The following is a 21,952-nucleotide window of genomic DNA, read 5'->3' on the forward strand; positions in this document are numbered from 1 at the left end:
TATTATATTATATTATATGACATGAGTATATTATTATTTAATTATACATTTAAATAATTTTTTATCCACTTTCAAGTATCTCTATGTCAATGCATAGTATTATGATAGGTTATTATATCTGTTTTTTTTTTTAAGATTTAAATATGATAGATAAGTAACAAAATGTTAAAGTAAACTGACCGCAATGTACAATGTACATCTGCCTGAAACGGAACGTAATAATATCGATGAGATGACGCCTCTCGCTGCAAATATTGCGTCGTTATGTTGGTACCACTCGTTTTAATAATGCCCGATGTAACTCTGCAATTTATTTTATGAACAAAATTTTCCTTATTTCTCTATACGTTGTGAAAAATGGATTGGCAATTAACGTGTCGAGTATGTCTGGAATCAGGAGATATGGTTTCATTGTTCGATTGGGACGAAAACAACGATCAATTAAGTGATAAATACACTTATTGCTGTGGCGTGGAGGTATGGAAAAATAACTTTACAAAATGGTTGCGATGGCCACCCTATCTAAATCTTGTACAATAATGTTGCTATATCTTGGTGTTTTATGCAATTTCTTGATTTTTTGCTGACATCCCTGCTATTATTTTTGATAATCAAAAACAATCCTCTTTAATTTTTTTATTTATCCTAATTTCCGTTTTTAGGTTACAAAGAACGATTCGCTACCGACGCTTATATGTTTAATTTGTGTGGACCGTTTAACATTTGCGTATCAATTCAAGCAGCAATGTCTTTCATCAAATAGCACTTTGAAAGAATGCTTAGACGAATTTCTGAAGACATCATCCCTTACCGGAACAAGCAGTAACGTTGGAGATAGTTCATCACGTATGTAAATTGTTCAATATGTTTCAGTAGGTATATACTTACATAACTTATAACAAAATCGTTTCGAATTTTACGGGTTAGCCGGCGCATTAATTGAATTCGTACGTAATTTCCATTTCGCTTTTCTTACACCAAATTTATACTATCACAGACGCTGATACTGAAACTATAACAATCAAACAAGAAAATGGGCTCTTATTACAATATGAGCTCCCAGTAGAACATGACGCGCAGACCCAATGGACCAGGCGACTCATCAAAACCCAGGATAATGCTGTTGTCATCAAGGCACCTGGGCCCAAGAAGAGAGGGCGGCCGAGGAAATATCCAAATCAACAAGGCCAGATTGGTATGATTTTTTTGATTTAAACATACAAAATTTTCAGCAATGTAATTTACACAATTTAACATTTTTGATACTAATTTTTGGTCTTTATAACCAGGTGCAGTTTATAAAGACTTGAAATAAAGTAATGGTTGCTATTTAAATATCTGCGGATGATTTTATCATACAAGCTATATAGCTCATACAACATATGAGTGTAATATACAACACTTTCCAAAATACATAAGTCCTTCTAGTTAATTCTACATTATATTAATGATGTACCTAATTCAATCCATACTAATATTATAAATGCGAAAGTAACTCTGTCTGTCTGTCTGTTACTCAATCACGCCTAAACTACTGAACCAATTTGCATGAAATTTGGTATGGAGATATTTTGATACCCGAGAAAGGACATAGGCTACCTTTTATTGCGAAATATGTACCACAGGCGAAGCCGGGGCAGACCTCTAGTTTCCTATATGTGCAAACAATATTTGAAACATCTATATATTTATATTCCATTATTTTTTGACAGACAATCTTACTATAATATCCCATACTGCACTTTTAAATTTATAAATTTCCATAGATGTATCGCCATACCAACGTAAGAAGCCGAAAGAAGAAACAAAAGAACCAGAAGCGCTGACAACACTTTTGGCATCGGGTACTCTAGAACTGAAGCAAGAACCTGATGATGAGAATGATGAAGGGCTTTTTGAATTGGAAGGTTTGTGATTAACATGCTTCTATTAGCTTTATTTGTATCGTTATATGTAACAGACTTAAGAGGAGGCTCCCTAACATAATTTCTGGCACTGAGAGACCGGTTACGGTACTAGACGCTAACACAGCCGTAATAAAGTTGAATATCGCGTGCGCTCTTTGATCGCGTTCGAGCTCGAAAAGTAAGTCTCAGTTCTTATTTTGTTTATAACTAAAGTAATAATTGATCTAGAGAAAAAATATCTTGGGATTCGATAGTAAACTCTATTTTCTTACTGTTAACATTTATTTTAGACATAAAGTCCAAGTAAATCTTTAAAAAAATGTAATAATCCTTAAAAAATGAAAATGTTACAATTACGTAACTGTCTTGTACATGGAAAGAAAAAGACCCAATAAATCATATACTAAAGTTCCATTTTGATTGTATGTGTGCCTGTTTCAGAATTTTAATGCAAATTCACATAAAATTTAGGGTGCCTCCCCTTAAGACTTGATGTTGAGCCCCTTTCTATGAACAGATTCAATTCTAACATTGTACACTTATTAGAATTAAAAATAACACAGTAGTGTTTATTTTTTTTAAGGTTTTTTAATCTTTATTAATTATCATGTACATGTATGTGAATATTCTGTTATAGGTTTCCTAAAAACAAATATAAATTTACTTATAAATATTGTTCTGTTGTACTAAAGAAAACATTAGTGATTGAATGAATTTTTTGCCTTCAATCATTATACATAATAACTAATAGTTATGCATTTATATTCACCAGGAGTGGACTCTGATCCCGATTTTGTGCCTGAAGGTGATGGTGATGAAGCTGTAGAAGACCAGGACATAATGAATGTAAGTGGTTTTGTGCTTTATTATACAAATTTGGTAAGTTATAGGAACAAGTATGGAGTAAATTGAGAAAGTTATAATATCACTATTCACTACATAATATACATTATGGGCAGAGTTTTCAATTCTTGGTTAAAACTTATTCATCGAATAATGTATAAAACTACCATTTTAAAAACGTATTCTAATTGCCCGTATTTGACAGTTTACGTGACATTTTAATATTATCGTGTAATACTTTATTGGACGGTATATAAGTTTTAACCAAGCATTGACAAATCAGCCCTTAAACAAATTTGCTGTTGCTATCTATTTATCTCTCTGTATGCTTAATCTTTAAAACCATGCTATGGGTTTTGATGTGTTTTTTTTTAGCAGATAGAATGATTCTCGAGGAAGGTTTTAGTACATATATAATTTATTAGATTTTAGACAAAGCAGGCGAATCCGTGGTTAAATAGTATAGTATCTGTAAGAGAAAATGAATGTGTAATTTTCTACAAATATCAACAATGAAATATCTAAATATTAATTTATTCAGCAGGAAGAACCTAAAAAGCGTGGCAGACCAAGAAAGCTCAAACAGCCGAAGGAAGTCAAGGTCAAAGTGGAAGACGAAGACATGTTGCTCAAGGAAACTATACTCGCATTCTCTGAACCGATCTCCGATAGTGTGCTAAACCCTAAGCCGAAGAAGAAGAAACCGCCGACCAAGAAAAAATATGTGTATGCTAAAACGTAAGTAAGAATAATTATTTTTAAAATAAAACTAAGCGCGTTGAAAGTGAAATTTTAAGGTCGCGTCATGGCAATATCGTCACGTCATAGAGTAAGGCGATGATTTAGGTATCATAGAATCTTGCCAAAGAAGTTTCACTTCTGGCACATGTGCTCGGCACACACTTTTTTATTTTTTTGTAGTGGGTGATAAAATAGCTACTTTAATTATGGTTTTTAATATCTCTACTTTTACTTTTACTAGGGTAAATCCTTTATAAAATATTCGTATGCATAAATAATAATTAAAATAAATGTTTATTATTATATTTCAGACATGTCTGTGAGACTTGTGGCGCTTCATTCACATCAAATGCGTCGCTTCAAGCCCACATTAGAAGACATTTGGGCATTAAACCGTTTGTATGCAGGTATTTATTTTTATTATTATACGTTTTTTGCAATTTTTTTGTTCAATTTCCATACTCATTTTCAAAAATAATATCTCATTGATATTTTCTGTCAAATTTATTGAATGTGCAAGAAGTTTATATCTAATACACTGGAGATTTCAGTATGAACATTAACTTGTAAGAAATTTAGAAATTTAATTGAAGTTAATGTTCATACTGAAATCTCCAGTGTATTAGATATAAGCTTCTTGTGAATGTGAAAATGTAAAAATATTTTTTTTTTGCATCAGTTATTTTATTGTTAATTTTTTTGTTATTATTAAGATTAATAACCGTTCCGAAGGCATGGGTGCGGGTGGATTAGATTGATTAGAAATTTAGAAAAATTTAATAATTTTTGATAAAATTTAATATTTTTTGACAAAATTTAATATGATACATTTTCAAATTTATCCCCTGCGCCCATAGAGGCAGGTTTTTGTACCGTACATATTTAAAAATATATGTTCACCACGCACCCGCACCCGTTCTTCGCCTTAAGATTATCGATAAATACAATACTTATTAATTATAAAATAATACAATCATAACATCAACGAAATAAATTTTAGACATCAATGTAATTTTACAATATTTTAACTTGTTTTATGTGTAGATATAATCTTGGTCAATTATATATGTCAATTACAGCAGTCTACTATATTTACACTGGAAAATAAACACATCTATTACACAATTAATTTTCTGTTAAAATTCAGTAACTTTGTCTGTAAAAAAATACAGTTTCCTAACACAAACTTTAATTAATCTTACACAGATTCTATGTCAATCTTTGTTACCATTAAAAAAAACTTGCATCTCTACAATCTATTCACACCCAATACACAACCAATTTATAATCAGTTCCACACACAACTCTTTTGCATATCTTATCAATCTGTTCCACAAAAATATATATTATATTTTTAAATCTCATACACAACTTTATACAACATCCATACCATAAAAAACTATCCCCTTCTATAATCTGTACACACACCACCACTTTTTCCACACCATAACAAATCTGTGCCACTAAACAAAAAAAAAACTTCACACTTCCACACACCATTTGCGTACTATAACAAATCTGTGCCACTAAACAAAAAAAAAACTTCACACTTCCACGCACCATTTGCGTACTATAACAAATCTGTGCCACTAAACAAAAAAAAACACTCCCACACTACATTTTGCGTACTACAATAAATCTGTGCCACCAAAAAAGAAAAAAAACTTATTCTCAAACTGGTACACTAATTTTTTTTTCTCAAACTGGCACACAAAATTTTGCATAGTATATGCGGTTACGCGTGCGTGATGAACATGGAGCTCCGCCGGCACATGTTCCGGCACACGGGCGTGCGCCCGTACAAGTGTCGGGTGTGCGACCGGCGGTTTGGGGACTTTGGCAGCCGGCAGAAGCATGAGAGGCGAGTTATGAATAAAAACGAAATAAAAATTGCATTCTTTGGTGTGTGGTGACAAACAGTGGGTGGTGTTGCTAGTGCGCGATAACATGAAATGTATTAAAGTTTTAGAGCTAGCACGCAAGCTCAGAGCTAGCCACTTTTAACTTCCAATTAGAAAGAAGAAGAAAGAAAGAAAGAAAGAAAGAAAGAAATTTATTGTCATTTAACGATGACAATAAATTTCTTGCGTCGCTACGTGCGCGCACTTTCTTACTAGCCCATAGAGTTGATGGGAGAGACAAAATATGTATGTAGTTGCGGAGACAAAAGATGCTCTTGCGCGCTAGCTCTTATAGTGGCTGTCGATTAATAAGACTATGTAATTGGAAGTTGAAAGCAGTGAGCTTGCTGATAGCCTATGTTACACTTTATGACACAGATTATTTGCTATTTTAACTGGAAATACAGAGCAAGTGTAAAGATTTTGAAATTTTCAATCGTTTTTTAATATTTAAGATTAGTTTTGGCTTAGATTTCATGTTATCGCGTCACTTCTACACACTAGCTGGCCTCTATGCAAATATGCACCCTAATTGTATCGCACTAAAGATACAATTCCTTCAACGATGTACGGTACAAAACACGGCCTTCGGAAAGGTAAAAAATCTTTTTATAAAGTCAAGTATATCAAAAAATGCTCAATATTAGTGTATGCGGATTTTCCACGGTCGCCAAGGAATCGTTGAAACGTCACATGTTGAAACATACGGGCCAGAAGCCGTACGCCTGTAAACACTGTCCCAGAAGGTTTGCAGATTGTGGCAGTAGGCAGAAACATGAACGGTGAGTTAAAAACTAGTTTTTAAAGGGTATTTTGGGTCTTTTTAGGTATAGAGTTTGGAATATGAGGCTGTGTCGAGAAGCATTGCAAAGGATTTGATGGTTTTTAATGAAAAAAAAGGGAGGTACGGTACCACGATCTTCTCTCTCTTTCTAATTGAGATTTAACTAAAAGTTTGGCTATTTTATTATAATACCTCTGTTACAAGTAGTCCATTGAATAAAAAGTTCTAGAGTGCGTGAGTTAGTAACGTAAGATGTTTCTTCGGAAACATGTCAAGAGTCCCTAGGTAATAAACATACTAAAACCCCGGGCCACTAGGAGGAGCCCCGGAGTGGGGGGTGGGGGGAAATGGGTCCATTTTTTCATTTTTCGCTTAAATCTCAAAAACGGTACATGTTAGAGAAAAACTTTCAATGAAAAGTTGAAAGGCCATAAAATTATCTACAAGTTGTACTTAAATCATTTTTTCCTATATCCTACCGTTTCTGAGTTATACGCAGTAAAACATGATTTTGGCTCAAACAATTTCCACATCAATCGATCAAAAAATATTTCTTTCTTCCAAAAAACTCAAATGTGCAACTTGTGACCGGTACTGATAGATTGCTCTTAATTAGGTCTATAATTGGTAAAATAAACACATTCCTTCATGGAAGCCTTTAGGAGGAATCGATTGTCAAAATATTATATAATGGTAGTTTGAGTTACTGAACTTGATCTTTTTATTTTTTTCTTCCAAAAAACTCAAAAGTGCAACTTGTGACCGGGACAGATATATTGCTCATAATTGGGTCTATCATTGATGAAAATACCAGATTCCATCACGGAGGCGTTTACGGGGAATTGAATTTAATTAGGGTAGTTACGATACTTGAACTTTTTATTTTTTTTCTCCAAAAAAACTCAAAAGTGCAACTTGTGACCGATACTGATAGATTGCTCTTAATTAGGTCTATAATTGGTAAAATAAACACATTCCTCCATGGAAGCCTTTAGGAGGAATCGATTGTCAAAATACTATATTAGGGTAGTTTGAGTTACTGAACTTGATCTTTTTATTTTTTTCTTCCAAAAAACTCAAAAGTGCAACTTGTGACCGATACTGTTAGATTGCTCTTAATTAGGTCTATAATTGGTAAAATAAACACATTCCTCCATGGAAGCCTTTAGGAGGAATCGATTGTCAAAATACTATATTAGGGTAGTTTGAGTTACTGAACTTGATCTTTTTATTTTTTTCTTCCAAAAAATTCAAAAGTGCAACTTGTGACCGGTACAGATAGATTGCTCATAATAAGGTCTATCATTGATAAAAATACTAGATTCCACCACGGAGGCGTTTACGGGAATTGAATTTTATTAGGGTAGATACGATACTTGAACTTTTTATTTTTTTTCTTCCAAAAAAACTCAAAAGTGCAACTTGTGACCGGTACCGATAGATTGCTCATAATTAGGTCTATCATTGATAAAAAAACCATATTCCACCATGGAGGCGTTTAGGAGGTATTGAATTTTATTAGGGTAGTTACGATACATGAACTTTTTAACTAACTAACCTAATAAAATTCAATTCCCCGTAAACGCCTCCATGGTGGAATCTGGTATTTTTATCAATGATAGACCTAATTATGAGCAATCTATCTGTACCGGTCACAAGTTGCACTTTTGAGCTTTTTTGAAGAAAAAAATTAAAAAGTTCATGTATCGTAACTACCCTGATAAAATTCAATTCCACGTAAACGCCTCCGTGGTGGAATCTGGTATTTTTAGCAATGATAGACCTAATTATGAGCAATTTTTCTGTACCGGTCACAAGTTGCAATTTTGAGTTTTTTGGAAGAAAAAAATAAAAAGATCAAGTTCAGTAACTCAAACTCCCCTAATATAATATTTTGACAATCGATTCCTCCTAAAGGCTTCCATGGATGAATGTGTTTATTTTACCAATTATAGACCTAATTAAGAGCAATCTATCAGTACCGGTCACAAGTTGCACATTTGAGTTTTTTGGAAGAAAGAAATATTTTTTGATCGATTGATGTGGAAATTGTTTGAGCCAAAATCATGTTTTACTGGGTATAACTCAGAAACGGTAGGATATAGGAAAAAATGATTTAGGTACAACTTGTAGATAATTTTATGGCCTTTCAACTTTTCCTTGAAAGTTTTTCTCTAACATGTACCGTTTTTGAGATTTAAGCGAAAAATGAAAAAATGGACCCATTTCCCCCCTCCCCCCACTCCGGGGCTCCTCCTAGTGGCCCGGGGTTTTAGTATGTTTATTACCTAGGGACTCTTGACATGTTTCCGAAGAAACATCTTACGTTACTAACTCACGCACTCTAGACCCCCCTTGGAGGGACTCATTCAATGGACTAAAGAGAAATATTTTGCATTGCAACAAATCAGACTTAATTTATAAAAATCACCATAAAGTTCTACAAGGATACAAATGTCGCAACCAACTTTATTTAACGTTCAACTAACGATCTGAATGATATCCAGTAATCATAGCAAGCATAATATTTACTATCCTGTTATATACTACCAAGCCTATAGTAAAATCCGATAGTAAAATCTACAAGTTGATATCGCCTCTATACCATTGCATAATCTTTGGTATATTTTATAGTCGCCTCTGCGTACATACATACTCATCGGTAGCATTCATGGATACATTTTGCTGACTTGCATCGACATCGAAATTGGATCGCCGCTGTGGATTCCACCTTACTTAGCCTCTAACCTCGAGCAAGTCCATTGGTATTTAAAGTAATTTTAATGTTTAATTTTTATTTGTAATATTTCTTTAATAAAGTTATCTTTGAAAATTGGTTTTTTTTGGGACTCTCGGGCGCGATAAATATAATTGGCGCAGTCGGTAGGATTTCCGGGTCCCCCAGGATATAAAATTAGGGAAAATTCTGGAGGAGATAGGCGTTTCCAGCCGAACCGGAAATTAGAAGAACAACGTGGCCGAGCATCCAAACCTCGATACCTCCCAAGAAATGCCGAGATCTATGTGAGTACACTTTATTTCAGTGATTGCTCCTTTATTTCCTATGTTAGTTTTAGATTTTTTTTTTTTTTCAACACGTATTATAAAATTTTCGATCCTGAAAATTTTAATTAATATTTTATAGGCGTATAGAACTTTAAATCAATAAGAATTAAAATTTTCTTTTGATTTTAGAAATAGGTAAAATTTTAAAAATTTAATTGAAGGAAATTAAAATAATTTTTCTATTATAATAATTATAAAATTTAGATTTGTGTTAATATTTTAATTAAATGAGTAGTAGGGAAGAATTAATTGACAGATTAAGACAACTTGACGATTCAGAAATTAGTGAAATTAACAGGGATATTTTAGTTGATAATTTAAGACAATTTGAAGAATCTAAAATGGCTACCCTAGATGATATCTGTAAAGCCCTCCGTTTAGTTCCTGAATTTGATGGGAATTCTCATGTTTTAGTAAGATTTATTAATATTTGTGATCAGTTAGTTGCAAAGTATGGTCAGGCCGGTGATCAATTAATTAATTCGGGTCTTTTAAATGGAATTTTGAACAAAGTAGTTGGTGCTGCCGCGCGACAAATTAATGCCAACGGTATCCCCAACGATTGGACTAGCATTCGTAATTCTTTAATAAATAATTTTGCAGACCAAAGAGACGAAACTGCACTATACAATGATCTAGCTTTATTAACACAAGGGTCTAACACGCCGCAAGAATTTTATGAACGTTGCCAGAACTTATTCAGTACAGTTATGACGTATGTTTCACTGCATGAATCTCTTGTTTCCACTATCGATGCTAAACGAGAACTTTATAAAAAATTAACCCTTCAAGCATTTTTACGTGGATTAAAAGATCCTTTAGGTTCTCGTATTAGATGTATGCGTCCAGAAACGATAGAAAAAGCTCTAGAGTTAGTACACGAAGAAATTAATACCATGTATATTCAGAATAGGAATTCACACGTATCAGATAAAAAACCTAGTGACAATAATCAGCCTTTTAAAATGCCTATTCATAGTTTTCAGCCCTTCAGGCCTAATAATTTTAATATGCCAGGTCCGTCTAGACCACAATTTATGCATAAGCCACCATTTTCACCCCAACATCAATTTAAAATGCCTTTTAATCAACCTCGAATGCCCACGCGCACCCAACAAATTTTCAGTGCACCACTTCCAAATAATAATCAAGGTTTTCAAGTACAAACTAGACCGCAACCATCATCTCAAGGCCCTAAGCCTATGAGTGGAGTTTCTCATTTTGTGACTAGGGAAAGACCGATGCAACCAGGTCCTAGTGGATGGAATTGGTCCAAGCAGGGCAATCCACCACCCTCTAATTATTTTAAACCCCGAGATGTTAATGTGAATGAATGTGCAAGCTTAGAATACGATACTCCTGATTATTATAATTATGATGATTACTATAATTACTATGATGATTATTACAATTATGAAGGTTATTATAATGACTATCCCGTAATGAACCAATATGAATATGGTGAAAGCCCTATAGTCGAGGAGTTAGTAGAACAGCCCCAGTCAGAACCAGAACCATCAACAAATGAAAATTTTCAGAAGGTTCAGAGTATAAAAAAGTTAAAATAGAATTAAATCTCCAAACTCAACGCCAATTGCCATTTATTCGCATTTCCCTCGGAAATGGATTCTATTTAAAATTTTTGATAGATACTGGAGCAAATCAATCCTTTATTAGTCCACAGGCCGTAGAACAATATTTTCCAGACATACCACTAAATTTTGATCCGTTTGAAGTCACTAACGTCCATGCAACTAGTAGAAACAATTATTCGATTACATTACCTTGTTTCGAGGAATTCAATGATAACTGTAATATTAAATTATACGTATATAAATTTCATAATTATTTTGAAGGTCTGATAGGGATGGATTTGTTAACTAAATTTGAAGCTAAATTAGATCTTAAAAATTCAACATTAATTACTAAAAATGCCATAAACCCAATTAAGTTATATAATTCTCGAAATTTAAATTTGTATGAAAAGATTATTCCAAGTGAAACCTCTTTACTTCTTAGATTACCAATAAACGCCGCGGATGGTGAAGTTTTAGTGCCAGAACAAATAATTTGCAATTGCATTATAAGTGAATGTTTAACTACAGTTAAAAATAATAGAGCCATAGTTCAGGTAACCAATCATACTAAAAATGACATAATTTTTTCATTAGATCATCCGACAGAAGCAACTATTTTTAATTCCGAATTTTCACAAGAATCTTCAAACCGTGCCAGTGACGTTATTTCACGTTTGCGAATAGACCATTTAAATGAGGAAGAAAAAGCCAATTTAACAGCACTTTGTAGTAAATATGCAGACGTTTTTTATATTGAAGGAGAATCTTTGTCTTTTACGAACAAAATTAAACATAAAATCCGTACATATGATGAGGTCCCCGTATATACAAAAAGCTACCGTTATCCATATATTTTGCGTGATGAGGTAAAAGACCAAATTTCAAAAATGCTAAGTCAGGGCTTAATTAGACCATCGGAATCTGCCTGGAGCTCTCCGATCTGGATTGTCCCTAAAAAAATGGACGCCTTGGGGAAGCAGAAATGGAGATTAGTCATTGATTTTCGAAAAGTTAACGAAAAAACAATCGACGACAAATATCCCATACCTAACATCAATGATATTCTTGACAAATTAGGGAAATGTCAATATTTCACAACCTTAGATTTAGCATCAGGTTTCTATCAGGTGGAAATGTCGGAGGAGGATATTCATAAAACCGCTTTCAGTGTAGAAAACGGCAAATATGAATTTCTCATAATGCCAATGGGCTTAAAAAATAGTCCCTCCACGTTCCAAAGAGTTATGGATAATATTCTTAAAGGACTTCAAAATGTCATTTGCTTGGTTTATCTCGACGATATAATTGTATTTTCAACTTCATTACAGGAACATATAATAAATCTAGAAAAAGTTTTCCAAAGATTACGTGAATCTAACTTTAAAATTCAGCTTGACAAATCAGAATTTTTAAAACACGAGACAGCATATCTAGGACATGTAATAACTGAAGAAGGAATAAAACCTAATCCCGATAAAATTTCGGCAATTCAAAAATTCCCTATTCCTAAAACATCTAAAGAAATAAAATCATTCCTGGGTTTAGTAGGCTACTACCGAAAATTCATTCCCGATTTTGCTAAGATCACGAAACCATTAACTCAATGTTTAAAAAAGGGAAAGAAAATTACTTTTGACTCAGATTACGTTAACAGTTTCGAACGATGTAAGACACTTTTAACTAATGATCCTATTTTAATATACCCTGACTTTGACAAGGACTTTTTACTAACAACTGACGCTTCTAATTTTGCAATAGGTGCAGTACTTTCACAAGGACCCATAGGATCTGACAAACCAATAGCGTACGCTTCTCGTACTTTGAATGATAGCGAAGTAAATTATAGCACAATTGAAAAAGAATTGTTAGCCATAGTATGGGCAACTAAGTATTTTCGTCCTTATCTTTTTGGACGTAAATTTAAAATTTTAACGGACCATAAACCATTACAGTGGGTTATGAGTCTGAAGGAACCAAATTCTAGACTAACAAGATGGAGATTAAAATTAAGCGAGTTTGATTTTACTACCCAATATAAGCCCGGCAAAAAGAACACAAATGCCGACGCTCTATCTCGTGTGGAAATCTTTAACGAAGAGATAAGTTCAATAGTAGGCAATACATCCAAAGTATCTGTAGCCGACGACTCCGAAAGTACCATGACCGCCCATACCTCTAATGAAAACCCAATCCTTGAAATACCTATATCCTGTGAGCCCTTAAATAAATTTCATCGCCAGTTAGTTTTAAATATTGTTAGTGATGTAAAGAAACGTACAATGGTTACCAAACCGTTCGATACTCATTCCAGGATATCTATACAATTATCAGAATCAAATTTAGAAACAGATTTAATCAATGCTATTAAAGAATATGTAAACCCTAAAATAAAGACCGGTATACTTATTAACCCTCCGTTAGGTATGTACAAAATAGTCCCAATATTACAGGAAAAATTTAAAAGCTCTTGCATGAAAGTTTTTATAGCTAAAATAGAATTAGAAAATGTCAAGGAATATCTTAGGCAACAAGAAATTATTCGTAATTATCATGAAGGCAAAACCAATCATCGCGGAATAAATGAATGCTACCTTGCACTTTCAGCACGTTACTTCTGGCCTGAAATGAAAGAACATATTACAAAGTATATTAATGATTGCACAATATGTGGTCAAGCTAAGTATGACAGGAACCCCATTAGACCTAAGCTTAATTTAGTACCCCCAGCTACAAAACCTTTTGAGATCGTACATATGGACACCTTTACAGCTAATAATGAAAAATATGTAACCCTTATAGATGTTTTTTCGAAATATGGACAGGCATACTTACTTAGAGATGGTACGGCACTCAGCGTCATACAGGCTTTGTTAACATTTAGTACTCACCACGGTTTACCACTTACCATAATTACTGATCAGGGTACAGAATTTAATAACCAAATGTTTTCAGAATTTTGTAAAATTCATAAAATAATTCATCATCAAACTTTGGCTCATTCCCCTAACGCTAATGGTAATATAGAACGTTTTCATTCGACTTTGCTTGAACATCTCCGTATATTAAAATTAAAACAGCGTGATCAACCTGTAATTAATTTAATGCCTTACGCTTTAATTGCATATAATAGCTCCATACACAGTTTTACTAAATGTAAACCCTATGACCTTATATAGGGTGTCCCAACAAGAACGCAAGATTTAAATTTGGCGCCATTCGAAGTGTCATTGTTTGACATATCAACAAGTGTTATTTTTTTTTAGTAGAAGGTATAAGGTTAGTGAAAATGAAACGCTAAACGAAGGATCAACGCATTCTCATTGTAAAATTTGTTTTACCAAAATAGTGAAAGTTTTGCGGCTACAGTACGCAAATTGCGATCAAAGAAATTGCGATCAGTAAAAGAGATTAATGGAAAAATTTGCTGAAACTGGGTCTGTTAGTGATGTAAAGACAACAACGCGCCTTCGACCTGGTCGATCAACCGAAAATATCGCAGCTGTATGTGATGATATCGCTCAAACTCCATCCATCTCAATTCAACACTGAGCTCCAAAAATTGGTAGTTCCGAATCCACTATGCAGCGAATTTTGACAAAAGATTTGCGTCTTGCATGCTGGAGGGGATGTGGTTTCAACAAGACTTCGCCACATATCATACAGCCAGAGAAACAATACAATTGCTGCATCAGTCATTTCTCGGTCATGTTACTTCACGCTTTGGGGACCATAATTGGCCACCTAGATCATGCGATTTAGGGGTTTTTTTGAAATCGATGGTTTATGCGATTAAGCCGACGATGACTCAAGCCTTAAAAGACGAAATTGGACGCTGCATTAATGAAATACCACAGCATTTATGTAAAACGGTCATTGAAAATTTCATTAAAGATCGCGTATGTGCCAGCAAAGCCGCGGTGGCCATCTCCCTGATGTGTTCTTCCAAACAAAACCTCATCTTGTCTACTTTCCGATATAATATAGTTTTCACAATTTTTTTTTAATATCTGCGTTTTATGTCAAATTTAAATCTTGCGTTCTTGTTGGGACACCCTATATTAGGGCATACTGATCCACGTGACCCTACTGACGTCGATTTAACTATTCATTTACTTCAACAGTATATGCAATCTCATAGAGAACAAATGAAACAGGTTTATGACGTTGTGAATGAATCATCATTAGCTAACAGAGAGGCTATCATTGAAAAACGTAATGAAACTAGAGAAAATGAAGTAGATTATGAACCTAACCAGCAGATTTTTGTCAGTAACCCCTCAGCTTCCAGATCTAAACTCGCACCTCGATATACTCAGGACACTGTTTTAGCAAACTTACCTATTCATATTTATACATCCAAAAAGAAAGCTCCTATAGCTAAAAATAGGCTAAAACGAATCCCTAAGACCGCCAAATTGTTGCAGGGTGCTGATCATGATGCTTCTAACATCGACACTAGCTCTCGAGATAAAACTTGAAGATCTTGGAGAAAGCCCTGGAATTTTACCCTTTAAGTTAGGTCCCATGCAACTAACCCATCATTATCATACATTTTTACAGTTTATAGAATTAAGGGAAATAGATTCTAACATTAGTTTAGTGCAGTCTCAGCTAAGTGAAATTAGAAGTAAGTTAGATAACTTTACTTATGCTGTCTATGAATCGCAAATAGATTATTTAAGTGATAAACTTGATTTTGCTTTGCAACAATTAAAAACTCTAGAACCCTTAAGGTTTAAGAGAGGCTTAATAGATAGTCTTGGGTCAGTAATTAAGAGTATAACTGGAAATTTAGATTATTCGGATGCAGTAAAGTATGATCAAGCTCTTTCAGTACTTAAGAAAAATCAAGATAAAATAGTTATTGAACAGAATCATCACATCAGTCTTAGCAAAGATTGGATGGATGAACAAAATAAAATTATTGCTGAAATTATAGAAAGTCAAAATAAAATTAATAAAACATTATTTATGATATTAAACCCTGACTCATTTCCTTCACCGGATATAGTTAAATTTGCGAAATTCGCACAAGCATTAGCAATAAGCAGTAATAATGTAGACAGTTTAGTAAGCGAAATAACTAGGTTAGAGAATGCGCTAGCATTTTGCAGTGCTTCGCGCACTCATCATTCTATGATAGGTATAGGTGTAATGAAAAATATGTTAAGTAAGCTTAAGACATTTTATAATAAAAAAGAAATATTAGATTTAGAAATTAGAGACTATTACAATATAATTAAGCCAGCATCTTATTTTAATGGAGATCAGTTAGTTTTTGCTTTTAAATTTCCTATAGTTTCACCACTCGAATATAACTTTTATAAATTAGCTATTGTTCCTAATAAAAATAGGCAAGCTATAATCCCTCCTTCTCCTTTCCTTGCAATCACTGGTAATATGCACGTGTACATAGAGGCAGAATGCCCGAAGTCAGGCATGAGGTACTTATGTGAAGACGAGCTCCACCACATGCTGAAACCCCAGCCGGACTGTATCAGCAACATCGTTGAAGGAAATCTCCATGAAGACAGGTCCTGCGAAATGACTACCGTAAACCTGATGAAACCTGCAATGGAAAAACTTGATGACCGCCACTACGTCGTCGTGTTCCCGTCTCCAACTGAAGCCCGGTTATCCTGCGAAAGAGAAGAAATCATTAATCTCAATGGAAGCTACCTCGCTACAATACCACCTACCTGCAAGCTGCACACAGAAGACTTCACCATCGTCAACACCAACGATCACATCAAAGGACAGCCCATAAAAATTACTAAAGTTTCAGCTCATGTAAAAGAGCCTACCTTATCCTTCTCTATTAAAAGTAATTCGATCAGCCTTAAGAAACTTCATGAAATTCAAGACAAGATTCACCATCAAGAACCTATTCAATTAGAACAAACTCCAATGTTCTATAACACAACTATTCCCTTCTATACTATATTATTCAGTGCTATTGCACTTTCTCTCATAATTTTGGGCAGAAGATTAATCCTGAACAGAAGAAAGAAGAATGAAGAAAGAAGCCAATCAAGCAAGAAGCCTCGCCAAGAACAAACTTATGCTGAACCTGGACCAAGCCAAGACTGTGGAAAGCTGCCAATGACATTTTTTCCTGTCGTTCAAAAATAGTCCTTGAACTAAGGGGGGAGGTGTTATATACTACCAAGCCTATAGTAAAATCCGATAGTAAAATCTACAAGTTGATATCGCCTCTATACCATTGCATAATCTTTGGTATATTTTATAGTCGCCTCTGCGTACATACATACTCATCGGTAGCATTCATGGATACATTTTGCTGACTTGCATCGACATCGAAATTGGATCGCCGCTGTGGATTCCACCTTACTTAGCCTCTAACCTCGAGCAAGTCCATTGGTATTTAAAGTAATTTTAATGTTTAATTTTTATTTGTAATATTTCTTTAATAAAGTTATCTTTGAAAATTGGTTTTTTTTGGGACTCTCGGGCGCGATAAATATAATTATCCTGTTTAAAAACTGTAAAATAATCATGTTTATTTCTACTAACAGATTGCACATGGGCATCCGGCCATATCAATGTTCGCTCTGCGGCAAATCGTTTACATATTCCTATGTGTTGGCGAATCATATGCTCACACATACTGGCGAGAAGAAATATTCGTAAGTACTTTAAACTATTTTATATAAAATAAAACTGTATACTTTTGCTATTTTATATTCAGAATGGTTATCTTTATGTAACCATCTTGTTTATAACTGTTGGAGAAATTAGAACTAAAAAAATTCTAATTTATAGTAGACTTCCTTTAGAATCTTCAAAATACATAATTTAATATTTATCTCCAATTTAACCTTTGCTATGTTGTTTTTTACAAAATAATCCATTAAGTTCTATAGTATATTGTTTTCTTTTTAAAATCTATAAAGCATGACTTAATTGAACACTACTAATTATATCCAAAAAAAAAATGTGTGCGTATACTAGTGTACACGCGTAAGAAGTGAAACTTCTTTATGACCTTATTTTTCAAAAAATAATTTACTATATGCAACTTTACAGAAATTACAGAAAATACGTCGAATCACGCGTGGTAGGGATAAGAAAAAGATGGCGCGTAACGGAAAAATGTCACGCGTAACGAAAAAATGTTACACTAAATTTTTTTCCAACCCCGATAAAGAAGTTTCACTTCAATAAATTAACTTTCTACATCTATCTATATACATTATAATTTACAGCTGCGGCCCATGCAACAAGAAATTCACAAAAGCGCACCACCTAAAATACCATAATAAGGTGCATCACAAGGAACTATACTTGCAACAGCAAATAGAACAAGAAGCCAAGAAGATTAGACAACAGATCAATGTTAATAACTTGACGGGTGTGATCTCGGGGCAAATTGTGGACGGCACGCTACAGTTGATACATACTTCTGAAGGTATAATAAATTTTGAAGTGAAAACTTCTTTAGCGGCGTTGAGCACTTTTTCTGTAATGGGTATAAAATGTTAAACTCGCGTCAGGACACGTGACCTGATCGAAAAAGCGTAATGCTGGCCATACACCATACTTCCTATCGTCCATTCGGCATGACGCTACCGATTGCATCAGTTAGAACTGACCATGTGTGGGAGTGGATTGGCATTATTTGGCATGATAGTTATACTTGACGGAACAATCTAATTTCGATTCTTTTGGCTTGATCATGGCGATTATATCATGTCGATTGGACCGTGTATGGCGGTATGCGATCGTCACTTCAGTCTGGTCAAGATTTTTCGTCCAAGCTGAAGCATAGGCGCTTCGCTCGCTTGGTCGATAAATATGAAAGTATATGGATGTTTAGATGTCAACGGTTACGGATTTGGATAAGATGATAAGATTTGTTTGGGAGATAGATGAAGTACCAGATTACTTAACACATTGGGTACTTCTCATTAAATAGGTACATTTAAATAACAACAATCTTCCCGGCATATAATCCTTTTTTTGTTTCATTTTTACGAGTAAAACGCCCAAAACGGCTAAAACATCGTCGTCTGTCACCGGTGACGCCATGGCTTCAACTGAACGTTGCTGCCGATTGGACAATTCAAACGTTGTGTGTGTGGTCTCTATGGACAAACTGCAGATTGGATCAAGCTGCAGCGTCATGCCGATTGGACGATAAGAAGTATGGTGTATGGCCAGCATAAGACGGATACCATTCCAAAATATCAAACATGCTGAATGTTAATAATCAAGTTTTCACTTCTGCCGGCACTCCCGGAGTGCAACCCGTCTTTTTTTTTTTGTATTTATACTGACTGTTAGGCAGAGTGTGGGATATAATAAAATTGTTTATTTTGTATTCCTCCAGTCACAATGTATTGATTTTACCCTGAAAATATGATTTTCAAATAAAATGTAACCTATAAGTTACAACCATGTAACATTTTGTCAAATATTACCCTTTTACGTGATTGACGCAAAGACAAAAATATTATAATTATTTTAGTAACCATTAGTGTATTTAAAACATCTCGTTAAATTAAATGTTATGTAATTTTCAAAACACACAATCTAAGAGTTGAAATCCAATTTCTTTGCATTTTCATTCTTATATTTAATATTATAAGTTACTAAAAAAGTATTTATTTTAGATGGTGAGCACGAAACGCACATGCAAGTAGTAGAAGACCATGAAGACAGCGAACAGAAGGAAACCGATCGAGCAGTCGCCGATATGCAAGCGGTAAGGATCAAATTATAATTATACTATGGTTCCATCCGCGTAGTAAAAGGAAAACCCGCATATTATTACCCTGTTGCCGTGGGATTTCCGGGATTAAAACTACTATGTCCTTTATCCGCCTCCTTGGTATACGCGTGAGCATAGAACCGAGGGATCCTGGGTTCGATTCCCGGTGAAGACGAAGAAAAAAAAGTCTCTGTCTGGCAGGACACAGAAGGCTGATCACCTACTTGTCCCTCTACAAAATCAAGTGAAGCAGTTGTATAATGCATCTGCCCCTTACCCCACTAGAGGACATGGAATTTCACAGCTTCCTTTAACAGCTCTTAAACTATCTAAATACTAAATTTCATAAATATTGGTTCAGTGGTTGAGGCGTGAACAAGGCACAGACAAAGAAAGTTACTCTCGCATTTGTAATTTTATAATTGTATAAGTATCAACTAAGTAATACATATTATGAAATGTTATCTCTACTATATTATAAATCCAAATTAGACCTTATATCACTACTGTTAAGACATATTATTGATTATTTTTGCTCATCTTATAATATAAATATTATGTAAAATTTATTGTTTCAGGTGGTTTTAGACTCTGAATTTGCAATGGAAGACGATGACAGCAAAGAACACTGATGCTCACATAAATAATCATAATCATTAGTTTTTAATGAACACAAAATAAGTGGTACCATAACAGTGTATGCAAATTTACTTAAAGATATAAAATCAATGTACGAAATCGTTTCTTCCATTTTAAATAGGTCTATATCATCTATATGGCACTTAAATAAATAAAAAAATACTTATTTTGCACTTAATAGAGATTTCTAGTAAATTGTTTAGGTTGAAATAAAAATTTGCATCTGAAAAGCAGTTAACGTTTTTGGAACATGAGTTTATATGTATTGTTATGACAAAATGAAAGTCAGAAACTTTAGTTCCGTATAATGAATAAATAGTAAATAGTAGTTCTTAGTTTTTCAAAATCAACTACAGAAACTAATTTAATACAACTACATCTATTTTCAAGATTCCTTTTAGCTATTGCATAGCTTCTATCGAGAGCCTTGAGCGCGGGGACCGAATCGCGAAATTCCGTAACGAAAAAACCTCACGCTCCCCACGGGGACGGGCGCGGAGGTGTGGCTTGAAGGCATAGCATGCAATAGCTTTACCGCGGCAGTCCCCGAGTGACACACGTCTTTTTTTATTTGTAGTATAGTTACTCTAAATTAAAAAAAAATCTCATGTTACAACTGTGTTTTGTTTGAGTCGTTTGTCACAAAACAAAATGTTATCATAAAATAAATATTCAAACGATGATCTTAATCTAATGTTTTAACTATTTTTGCTACTTGAAAATTTTCAAACACAATACCTAGATGTAAAAGTATATTTTAGATCATCTTTGTATCAAAATATTTATAATGCAAATTCTGCCTTATTGTATGTATATAGGTGTTTAATTTTATTGTTATGTTAAGAGCTAATTTTTCAATATCCAAATAAAATAAGATAGTATATTGCCATCTCTTTCTATTCATTATTTAAAAGAGTTTTTTTTCTCGAAAATTGACGATTGAAAAATTAGCGCTATTTAAAATTAAGAATAGATTAATGTGTACTAAATCAATGTCATTTTTAATTGTAACATGTCACTATTTTTTAGTTTTAATTTATATTATATGGCACATGTAATTTTTACATTTTTATAAATTCGTAATGTAACAGACACACGGAGCATATAAGCATGATTCATGCAAGTTTGCACATGCTTGACACAGTTTTAGTGGTCTGTAAATATTATATAGTATCTATACATTTTTGTAATGTAGAAATCTTAAAATACATATTATTGTATAGAGTTAAATGTCTGTATATTAAACAATCGAAAACTACTGAACCGAATTGTATGAAATTTAGTATGGAAGTAATTTATAGTTATGAAATATGATTTGTTGGTAAAGAAATATTATATAGGTCGAATTTTAAACATGGTTGAAAACAAGCAATTACTGGTGTATAGTTGACATGTATGTTAAACGTAGTTGTTTTTGTTAAATAAACGGTATATATAGAGATAAATACGACTTTTATTTAAAACCCTTCCCTTTATTATTTAAGTTTGTTTTTTTTTTTTTTTAGAAAATAATGTGGATTCGAAATATTATGTGATGTATGTTTTTCTATATGTGTTCATCTATATTCTATAGGTACGCAATAAAGATACCGTTTTGAAGCTAATCTCAGAAACTGCCTACTGATTCTAATTTATGAAATATTAACATCACGCTACATTCATATTTATAGTGGACTATCATAAAAAATTGCATGTTATTGCAATAAATATATTGAAAAAAAAACCGCATATTATTGACTGACTCTACATCTATGATCTAGACA

At 33.6% G+C, this 21,952-nt stretch overlaps 1 protein-coding gene and 1 long non-coding RNA gene across 4 annotated transcripts in view; both read left to right on the forward strand.

The window, feature by feature from the left end:
- LOC149478053 (uncharacterized) overlaps positions 1-21,952 on the forward strand; it is a 113,486-nt gene that overhangs the window by 14,983 nt on the left and 76,551 nt on the right. The window lies entirely within an intron of this gene.
- Positions 262-20,384, forward strand: LOC149478054 (uncharacterized). 3 transcript variants are annotated; one of them, XM_089710000.1, is made up of 12 exons: positions 262-477; positions 663-846; positions 998-1,195; positions 1,767-1,907; positions 2,680-2,753; positions 3,292-3,488; positions 3,803-3,898; positions 5,218-5,352; positions 17,356-17,466; positions 18,046-18,248; positions 19,453-19,544; positions 20,129-20,384. In XM_089710000.1, exons 1-12 carry the CDS (start codon positions 358-360, stop codon positions 20,180-20,182), a joined length of 1,605 nt encoding a protein of 534 aa, XP_089566126.1. In that variant the 5' UTR covers positions 262-357; the 3' UTR covers positions 20,183-20,384. The 3 variants fall into 3 exon arrangements, with proteins under 3 accessions (XP_089566126.1, XP_089566127.1, XP_089566128.1); XM_089710001.1 differs by lacking the exon at positions 5,218-5,352 and adding an exon at positions 6,040-6,174; XM_089710002.1 differs by having other exon boundaries at positions 3,295-3,488.

The sequence above is a fragment of the Colias philodice genome, chromosome 23, assembly GCF_061535455.1.
Source record: "Colias philodice isolate Cphi_HAF_F1 chromosome 23, ilColPhil1 Martin Lab GWU primary, whole genome shotgun sequence".
Lineage (NCBI taxonomy): Eukaryota > Metazoa > Arthropoda > Insecta > Lepidoptera > Pieridae > Colias > Colias philodice.

Excerpts from the sequence above, each read along its gene's own strand:
- LOC149478054 (XM_089710000.1), top strand. The coding sequence starts at position 358 with ATGGATTGGCAATTAACGTGTCGAGTATGTCTGGAATCAGGAGATATG. Across the intron at positions 478-662 it reads CTTATTGCTGTGGCGTGGAG|GTTACAAAGAACGATTCGCT; the intron begins GTATGGAAAAAT and ends TTCCGTTTTTAG. Across the intron at positions 18,249-19,452 it reads GTTGATACATACTTCTGAAG|ATGGTGAGCACGAAACGCAC; the intron begins GTATAATAAATT and ends TATTTATTTTAG.